This window comes from Saccostrea cucullata, unplaced genomic scaffold, assembly GCF_032062105.1.
Source record: "Saccostrea cucullata isolate Sc308-1 unplaced genomic scaffold, CSIRO_AGI_Scuc_v1 ctg7601, whole genome shotgun sequence".
Classification (NCBI taxonomy): domain Eukaryota; kingdom Metazoa; phylum Mollusca; class Bivalvia; order Ostreida; family Ostreidae; genus Saccostrea; species Saccostrea cuccullata.
In genome coordinates this window covers 2,595-12,111 of record NW_026927123.1, presented here as the reverse complement: position 1 = coordinate 12,111, position 9,517 = coordinate 2,595, and the positions used below count along the sequence as shown (strand labels likewise).

Sequence of the window (9,517 nt, the reverse complement as noted above, 5' to 3'; positions counted from 1 at the left end):
GTCTAATCCCGTTCTAGCAGCAGCAGTCAAGGCGTGTTTAGCTCCCGTTTTCAGTAAATCAGTAAAAAATCCTCGGCCTCTCTGTCGTCTTCTTTTTCTTCTTGTTATTTTAATCACCATTCCCGATCCCCTCTGTTTTTTCATTCTTTTTCTTCTTCTTTTGTTAGTACCTCCTAGATTCATTCTTTGTTTCACCATTCCCGAAGTATTTTTTAGAGCTTGTACTCCGTGAGTTTTGACTGCGTCTTTTAAAGATCTCTTATTTTCTAATACGTCTAATCCCGTTCTAGCAGCAGCAGTCAAGGCGTGTTTAGCTCCGGTTTTCAGTAAATCAGTAAAAAATCCTTCCCCTCTTTGATAGTTTTGGGGTGGATAATAGCCTGGTGGTGGTGGTGGGGCTTGCTGTTGACCCAATAATCCTCCTACTAGATTGCTGACTAAAGGAGCTGCTACTTTAAATAGGGATCCTAAAAAACCGTGTCCTTTTTGACGTAATAACCCTTTATGATAGACAAACTGTCCGTGTCCTCTTTGTCTCAGTAATCCGGGATGATACTGCATGGTTCATGTCTCTTATTCAACTGACCTTTCTGTCCTCGGGGGACTTCCTTTTATACCCTTTTTTTTAGGGCTGAATACAATACAGACAGCAGACCAGACAAGCCACCACGCCCAATAAGATGGAACACAATAACGGTACATTCATCTCAGTATACTTTTCTGAAATGAAGTTTCACCACTGATTTACCACTTACAAAGGGCATGGGAGTCCCTAAAGGAGTCATGATGTGAATCTCAATGGTATCGAAATGTTTTTTACTTAGTTTCAAATATTCCGCTCGAATGGGTTCCCATTTGGCTTGTTTTGAATCCTCCAAATGAAATGTACAAGGCACCACTCTTAAGAGTTTCAAGGCATTGGAGCCTACCGTCTGGGGTTGAATCAAGTCACAATAGACATACATGGATTTCAGATTTTCATATAAATCCACAGTATTGTTTCCCAAGTAACTAATGTTGATCCATTTGGTCATGTTTTCTGTATCGTTCTGAAGAATGACTTTCTGACTGTCCATGCCTAGCTTATAAGCTAGGGATGTGGGGAAACGAATGCATAAGGGAGTAAGATTTTTTCCATTAATTTGATACATCACTCGATCATAGGTCTCGTAATATACTAATTTCATAGAATTTTCTTCATCTGGATGACCAACGGTTTTCCATATTTTTCTCAATGATCTCTGTAGTCCTAGACTTATTTCCTCTGTTAAAGCCTTGGGGTGAACGTAAGGCCCGGGTCTGAAGTGAATTCGTCTAATTTCCATCTTGCCATCTAGATCAATGAGTGAAGGCCGTTTATTATGGGCCCAATCTATCAGTACAGGACATTGACGTAATGGCATTGGGTCTAAGGTTTTCATTTTAAATCTGCCATAAAAACATTTGGGTCTTTGATATCTTTGTTATGGGGAGCAAAAGACTGAGGGATCAGGATGTCAAAATAAGCCTCCTTTTCTGTAATGTTTTTCAATGAATTGGGATACATCATTTCTGTTAAAGCCACTTCCCATTCTCCGTCGGTTAAATCCACTGTTTGTGGTAATAAGGTTTTAAATTGAGCGGTCGTATTGGTAGAAAAAGAGGTCATAGACCCATCACTGGGTAAAGTCATGTAAAACCCACTGCTCTCTGCCATGTTCAATCTAAGACTGAGACCTTTGACCTAAGAACCTTTGTATTTATAACAACACTTTTTTTTAAAAAAAAACAACAAGATTTTTTGTTTTTCTTTTATTTTATTGATTCATAACAACAAGAAACAAGAACATCATTATAATAACAAACATTCAAAACTTTGATTCAGTTCTTTTTGTATGGGAAAGGTCTCCTCATGTACAAATAGTCTGTTTCACAACGGTTACCACAGGCATTGAATCCTTTTACGATCACTTCTTTCAAATAGTCTTTAATACAATCTCCAGCTTTTTCCATCCATTTCCCTTGAAAGAAACTGCTTTCGGGTCCCTCTCTTTGGTCAGGCAAGACGTAATTGATTTTCCATTTGAATTCCCGATACTTGGGCTGTCTGGGTCCTAATAAGACCATGTGTTTGCTTCTTTGGCGGTCCGGTAACTTGAATCTCTTATACAGGTAGATTTCATGGTGACCTGTTTGTCCTGGATTCTGATCAAAGAAATCTTGAATACATGTCTCTTTGTTTTTCATCCATTCTCCCTTTAAACTAGTACCTTCAGGTTCTACTATTTTCCAACGATACTCTGAGCTTAAAAATTCCATGACGTGTGTGCTCTGTCCCTCACTCAGATCAGAAATGATCCTCTTAGGCTTTAGGTGTCTCCTTTTTATATAGAGGGATGTATCTATTTTTAGATTCCGGGATTTTTACTGGGTGAATTGGTCGTCTTCTTGACCGTAGGGGTTTGATGCATCATGGTAGGACTAGGCATGATGTAACCCACCGAAGAACTCACACAGATCATCCAATATTCTCGATTAGAATCGTGTAAAGCTAACATGACCACACTGGTGATGATGAGGGAAATACAGATGAATAATTGTGCAAAATACACAATTTCTTCTCGAGGAATATTCTCTCCACAAAATTTCCAGTGAGGTGTTATTTGATGAGATCCGTTTGGGGAATCCATGAATCGAAACTTGGGGGATATCCTTTCCACCGGACTTTGACTTCTTGAATGATTTTTTTCCCGACTCGTCGCTTTTTATACCCCAAGATTTCCTCCACTTCGTACACGTCGTCTTTTTTAATGATCTGTTGTAATTCTTTCTCGTAAAATGTCCCTTCTAATTCCTCCTGGTTATAATCTTGTACTCGATACACGTAAGGATACCGACCGGGAACTCGTTGAGCAATGGTAAATATTTCCGTGGTCCAGTTCGGTAAATATCCTTTTTCAAAAGTGCGTTTGGCTTTACTGATGCGCACTTTATCTCCTGTTTTAAATTTGGGGGGTTTTTTGGTTTTAGGTGATGATTCTTCCCCATATAAAGTTTTCCAGACTTTTAACACATTCGAGGGATTCACTTGAGCTGGAGCTCTTTGGATACTGCGATGAAAGGTATGATTGTAAGCATACACTAAATCCGGTAAGACCTCTAAATACCGTCTGGTTTTATTTCGAGTGAAATACCGCCACATGCGTGCTTTGAGGGTTCTTTGAAATCGTTCCACGATACTGGCTTTGGTGTCCGTATTGCGAGTGGTAAAGAAATGAATGGATTTAAATGCCTGTAAGAATTCTCGATTGGTAAATTCTTTGCCTTGATCCGATTGAATGCGGACGGGACGTCGACCGTCTTGTCGGAAAATCTCTTGTAATCCTCGAATCATTTCTTTTCCCGTTTTCTGTTTTAAAGGCACCACCCAAGCATATTTAGATAAGACGTCAATGGCACACAATAAAAAAGTATAGCCGTCATTATGTTTCTTTAAACTGGACACATCGGTCTAATTGCCATTGTTCGTCCATATCCGTCACTCTGGTCTGTTGTCTCCGGAATTTTCGATGAATGGGTTTATGTAAAGTATAAGTATCTTGCTCTTTTAACCATTCTCGTATGGTGTTTAAGGAAATCTTATGTCCCAAACTTTTGACCTGACGATACAAAGTCTGTATGCCTCCATACCCTCTCTTAGGATCGTAATAAATCTCTGTTAAAATGTCTTCTACTCCCTTCTTCTTCTTCTTCTTCTTCTTGTCTTAGGCAATGATAGCCAATTTTCCTCGATTTGTTCTAATTTCTTCTTCTTATTGGCTTCTTCTTTTTGGGTTTTTAATTGCTTTTTGGCTCGATAGGGACTATATTTAGGTGTGAATTTTTTTAACACCCTTGATCTCTCTTCGACAGGTCGACTAATAGGGGTCAAAAAAGAAGAGGAAGCATCATGAAATCCGCTCTCTTCTTCTTCGTCCTCTTCACTCAAAGCCCCTTTAGGAGTACTGATTTTTCCTGGTTTCTGCATGGCTTTTATAAGGTCTCGATTTTGCAAGTAAACCATGGGAGTACGGGTCTCTTTTAAAGCTTGAGCAAATTCTTCTAATCCTTTAGGCACCGGTTGACTTTTGAGAGGTTTGGATCTCATGTTTTCAGCCATTAAATCCACAATGTTAGAATCGGGCACTTTTTGACCTCGATAACTGATTTCTCCGTCTTTATCCCAAGTCAAGACTTTGGTTTTCTTTAAATGATTTAATAATAATTCAGCTTTTCTTTGCATGGGTTTATTCACACTTTGAATGATTTGTTGATCGATCTCGGGGTCTGAGGCTGCTAGCTGCTGCTGCTACTGCTGGAGCTGCTGCTGCTGCTGCTGCTGCGGGGGCTGGGGCTAAGGGTGCAGGGGTTTTTTTGGTAGTCGTTGTCTCCCTCGCTTGTTGTAAATAATTCCTATACCGATGAAGTTCTTGACCGTATAAAGCCACTTTTTCTTCTGGAGTTAAATCATCACGTCTGGTAATCTGGTCCAATTCTTGACCTATACTCAGCGTAGATTGAAATTCCGGAGGTTTGGGGAGTTTTCCTTTGAGTTCATTCAACAGAACTTCAGGTACTAACACCATTTTACGACTCATTTTAGAAGGTTTAACAGTAAAGGAGCGGCTGCTGCGAATAAAAAAGGAAAAATACCTCCTTTTTGTTGTACTAATAAAGCTCTTCGTCTCTGGATGGATTGAGGTTGAACCAGTCTCCTTAAGATGTGTTTCTTAGGAGCTAGTTTTCGTTTCTGAGCCGAATGGAGAGGTAACACTCCTTTTAATAGGTTGTAGACGATCTCACAAATTTTCAGAATACAGTCTCCAGAACAATGTTTTAAAATCCCCGTTTTTAAGGACGAGGAATAGTGAGGATCCGATAACACTCTTAAAAGAGGAGCATGCGCTTTTAATCGCGTACAACATCCCTTTTTCTTCTTGGCCATCTTTGAAAACAATGAAGAGAAGTCTCTCATGTCACTCCCTTTTATAGTGTCTTAAGGAGGGGCATACCCTCCGTGTTTGTCACTCTCGTGTTTATCTCTATTTTTCTCCCTGACATAAATTTTTCCACAATATCGGCATTTATATCTCAGACCTTTAGGAAGTTGAGGGGTGGAGGCTGTCAAGGGTTGAAAACGTGTGATTTTAGGGACATGAATGGGAACTTTAATTCCAGGGGAGGGAATGCCCACATTCACTCGAGGAAACACTTCTAAATCGCTAGCTCTTTGACTCCCTATGGGTCCCATAGTACGATCCATTCTCAGTTCTGCTTGTTTCTTGAGTAACTCTCCTATGGTCTTTTGTCTTTGTTCCTTATAATACTGATTGATTTCGTTTTTTAAACTTTCGGGCATGGCTTTACGTTGAGCTAGAGTTTGAGGAGCAGATTTTCGCCTTTTTGCCCCTGTTTTCTTGGGTGGGGCTTTTTTCTTCTTGGGAGGGGCTTTTGGCTTCTTCTTTTTTCTACTCTTTTGAGCTGCTCCTCCCACTCGGACCATCCAATCTGGAAACACTCTTTGTTTCTTATTATCGACTCTTACCACTACACTCTTTAAACGACGAACCCGTCGTTTTTTAGGACTATTCCATTTGAATAAATGACGAATGATGACTCCACCTAGAAATCCAGCTCCTCCGCGTTTTAAAATGGCTGTTTTCCTTTCTTCGTCACTAGCCGATTGATCGGCAATGATCTTTAAATCTTGACGATGACGATCGATAAACTTTTGAGTCAGTTTATTGATAGGTAAGACCCCTTTCATTAAATTGCGAGCTCCCATGGCAAACCAATTCAATAAGGCTTTACGGCCTAATTCGATTAAATGGGCTCGTTTGGTGGGATCTCGTTCCCGCTGTAAACGTCGTAAGGTTCTCACTAATTTACTCTTGGCTGATGGAGCCATGATGAGAGTGAAATGAATAATGACTCAGAAGAGTGGGAAACACTTTTATTTATACTCTTGAGGCATGTGTATAGTCAACAATTCAAACATTCGACTTCTTAATCGGTATTCGTCTGGGGTCTGGGGACTCAAATCCACGAGAAGATAACCGTGAGGTACCTGGGTGGCTTCTTGATAAGCAGACATCAAATGAGGCAAAGCTAGCTGACGACTCAATACACTGATCTGTGATTTGTCTCTGGGATTTTTGAATAAGACTAAATAATGAGCATTCAAACTAATGGTGCGATGAGAGGCAGCTCGATCAAATAAATTCTGAGTGATGTAAATCACACTGGTATTCCGATGATGAGCTTTACGGGTAAACCAATCCACAATCGATTCGATGGCTTTTCCTCCCATCATGTCGTCAAAAATGAGTAAATGGGGCACACTCAAATTGGCTACTAATTTCTCGTCGTCTTCTGGAATATTTCGGATGAAAGATACCTTCTCTTTTAAAGAAGTGTAAGCGGGTTGCCATTCCCGATAACACCAGACGATCTTTTCGGGCCTGGGGGTGATCCAGTCTAGATTGTTCACTAATGACTTGACGAATTCTGTTTTGCCCGATTTCGAGGGTCCAGCAACTACCATGGTAAATTCGTGTTTCAATTGAAAAGAGGGGAGGGGTGTCTCCTCGGAATACATGTTGATCAATGAAAGAAAAGTTGGGTTCAGGGTCTTATTTATACTTATTCTTATACTTATTTATAGAAGAATATCTATTTTATAGAGAAAAAAAAACAACACATATAAAAACAATTCAATTTTTTATTTGTAACAAACAAACAAACAAACATATCAATAACCATAAGGTAAAGTGTTATAATTCTCTACAATTTGTCTCTTGTCATATACAATTCTCACTGTTTTCTCTGAAGGTTTGTTCACCACCTCACAATCACGGGTCCTCTGGATTTTGCTGGGATAGGGGACTTTTACTTCCTCTATTTCTCCCATGAGCATTTTTTGTAAAGTCTCTGGGCACACCAACTGAGAGGTTCGATGGTTGAGAGTGACCCCTTTGCATTTATGAAAACTATTGCCCAAGGTAGGATTAAAAGCTCCTTCCTTGTGTTGGTAAATGATACTGTCCGTATCGAAATAAAGGCCCCGTTCTTCTAAAGGTCGTAAAGTCTCGTAGAGACAACATATCTTTGAAAACAATGAAGAGAAGTCTCGGTTCCTTTGTCCGTTCGGAAAGCATAATTTTTAGGACCTGCCGACATGAATTTAGTGATGTGATCCCCGTCTAATTCGTCGGTCCATTCTCCTAAACTATGGCCCAAAGTAGGATTAAAAGCTCCTTCCTTATGTTGGTAAATGATACTGTCCGTATCGAAATAAAGGCCCCGTTCTTCTAAAGGTCGTAAAGTCTCGTAGAGATGTAAGCGGGCATAGGCGGTGGTAAAACAAGCTAGGATCACGTTTCCAAAGGGACATTCTTCGACGAATTCCTGTTTGTCTTGAAAATTCACTAGCATCTTGTCTTCAATGGAATCTTCTTTATTGACTAAGAGTCGCACACCCTTGATGTCGACCGTCGAATTTTGTAAGAGTTGATGTAATTCCTCTGGTTCGTCCAAGTATCTGACTTTGGGTAATAACAAGCGTTGAGCAAATTTTCCCCACAGACAATTTAAAAAGAGTTTAGCAATGGTTCTTAACACTGGATTCTTCTTGATACTGAGAATGTCCATCATGAATCCTTCTTTGTATAACACTTCTCGAATGTAATCTTGTTCTTGTTCTGAGGTCTTACATTCGGAGGGAAATCCGGACGCTTCCTGTTTGATCTTGAGGAAGGTATCGATGTAGTCTTTAAATAAGTCTTGACTGCGTTCTTTGAAATGCCACACTTCGTAAGTTTGCTCTAAGGTATACCCCATGTCCAAGGCTTTATGTAATTCGCACGTCACCCAAGTACCCGTGAGACTACGTTCCCGATCGGTGTGTTGACATGGGTGTTGAGAAGTAGAGTCTTGTTGTTGGGCACAGGTGCGACATAAGGGAAATAATAACTTACCTCCCGTCCGATAAGGTAATACGGGGTGAAAGAGGCCTCGGGGTGGTAAGACCCGACAGTGAATGAGACCGAAATAACTTCTCACGTCCTGGAAGTCGTCTGTGATGATCTCGGGATGCCCTAAGGGAAAAGGTCTGTGTTTCAACACGTAAGGGTATAAGGAACACACGTCCACGTATCTCATGTCCCCTTCTTCACAATATAATTTAGTGGCATTGGTCCGGCCTCCGTACAGGGCTTCTCGAGGTTTCAAAGGATCCGGAATGTCTAGATCTCGTACAAATTGCTGTAAAGTCTCATCTTGTTGCACTTGTTGATCGAAATCGTGCTCCCAGATACTACACACGTTGTACCCCATGTCCTCTAAATCCGCAGTCCTTCTGAGAGTTTTCTCGTGTAATTGTTGGTAAGTAAATTGGGTCCGGTGAGGATGAGTTTCCGTCTGTAAACTGGGATAGCAAGTGGGGCATCCGTGCCAATAGCATCCGTAAAATTCGTAGACGGTACGAGTCGCTTCCTGGTATCCGTCGACGGTATAATTTCCGATCGGGACTTCGCCTCCGTTTCTGGCATGTCGTATGTGACATCCATTCTGATGACTCATCCAGGTGAGCCATCGACAGGCTTTGGCTGAATATTGTCGTGCCGGATCATACCCGAGGTTCGGAATGATGGCAATGCTGTCTTTAGGCATGAAATTTCGACGGTACGCTAAATTAGCAGCACTGGCAAACGTGATGGATTCCTGGAAAGGGTCCACGTTGACCAACTTCTTGAGGGTGCTTCTAAACCGTGCACAGCATTTGTGTAAAATGTCGACGTCCGAGATACAATACCCTACAAACTCTTTCTGGAAATCAAACACTTTTCCCCTCTGTTGGTCGTACCATTCGTAAAAAGCTTTTCGTCCACTGGTAGTCATTTCGTCCGGATTGTAGAAAGCTGCCGGTGGATAAGGTCCCACGTAATTCTGGTTCTGTTCCGTATTAAAAAAGTGAGGGAAATAACCTTTCTTCATTTCGTTCAAATCGAAAGCGGAGGGCATCTGGGCCAAAGGAAAGGTTAAGAAACTATACGAGTCGATGAATTTGAGTCCACATATTTCCATGGACAAGATCTTACTCCCGTTCATGATCACGTTAGGTTTCAGGGGAGAAGAATGCACTATGTAATTCAAAATGAATTGTCCGTCGTATCCTTTGAAGTTATGGGCGATGACGATGGCCCCGTCGTGTACTAAAGTGGAATTCTTAGTACCTGTAGTGGGTTGAAATAACCAGTCCATGAACTTCTTTAAGGTGTCTGGGCCTTGAAATAGGTGCTGACGGGGTCCCATGTGTTGACAATGAGGACAAGGTTGGTCTATGTCTAAACCATCGCAATGTTGACAGACGCGATGTGCCACACACAGATTAGGGACGTGAATGCCCGATTCCTGAGTGCATTCGAAATCGAAATAAATGGTAAACTCTAAGGTGCCTTTCCCCTTCTTCTTCTTCTTGGGCTTCTGTTGTACGTAGCAC

At 41.1% G+C, this 9,517-nt stretch overlaps 1 protein-coding gene across 1 annotated transcript; it reads right to left on the bottom strand.

Annotated features, from left to right (window-relative positions):
• Positions 1 to 7,089: 7,089 nt before the first annotated feature.
• On the bottom strand, positions 7,090 to 9,126 carry LOC134273517 (uncharacterized). The gene has a single exon (XM_062755717.1). It carries the CDS (start codon positions 9,124 to 9,126, stop codon positions 7,090 to 7,092), a length of 2,037 nt encoding a protein of 678 aa, XP_062611701.1.
• Positions 9,127 to 9,517: the final 391 nt, after the last annotated feature.